We start from the raw sequence: 578 nt of genomic DNA on the forward strand, positions 1-578 counted from the left end.
CTGATGGGAATGCGCTGGGTGGCCACTTTCTGCAACCAAGCCAAGTACGTGATGAAAACGGACAGCGATATCTTCGTGAACATGGACAACTTGGTGCATAAACTCTTGAAGCCGGCCACCAAACCTCGACGGAGGTACTTCACGGGATACGTCATCAACGGCGGACCCATTCGGGACATGCGCAGCAAGTGGTACATGCCCAGAGACCTTTACCCCGAGAGCAAGTACCCGCCGTTTTGCTCCGGCACTGGGTACGTGTTCTCGGCGGACGTTGCGGAGCTCATCTACAAGACTTCCTTGCACACCAGACTCTTGCATCTGGAGGACGTTTACGTCGGGGTGTGTTTGAGGAAGCTGGCCATTCACCCGTATCAGAACAGTGGCTTCAATCACTGGAAAATGGCCTACAGTCTTTGCAGGTACCGTCGAGTCATTACCGTACACCAGATCTCCCCTGAGGAGATGCATCGTATCTGGAACGACATGACCAGCAAGAAGCATCTCAAGTGTTAGTGGGAGCTGCCTGAGGATGTGTATTTGTGCCCTTTTTTAAATCCCCATGATGCACAGATGCGACA

At 52.8% G+C, this 578-nt stretch overlaps 1 protein-coding gene across 1 annotated transcript; it reads left to right on the forward strand.

Moving 5' to 3' along the window:
• Window positions 1-3: 3 nt before the first annotated feature.
• Window positions 4-556, forward strand: LOC107735028 (beta-1,3-galactosyltransferase 1; the record flags this gene model as incomplete). The annotated part of the gene is made up of 1 exon (XM_016546856.1): window positions 4-556. A coding segment is annotated over one exon (510 nt), but the record flags the coding sequence as incomplete, so codon positions are not given.
• Between the last annotated feature and the right edge of the window lie 22 nt (window positions 557-578).

Source organism: Sinocyclocheilus rhinocerous, unplaced genomic scaffold, assembly GCF_001515625.1.
Source record: "Sinocyclocheilus rhinocerous isolate Xijiao unplaced genomic scaffold, SAMN03320098_v1.1 C35677854, whole genome shotgun sequence".
Taxonomy (NCBI): domain Eukaryota; kingdom Metazoa; phylum Chordata; class Actinopteri; order Cypriniformes; family Cyprinidae; genus Sinocyclocheilus; species Sinocyclocheilus rhinocerous.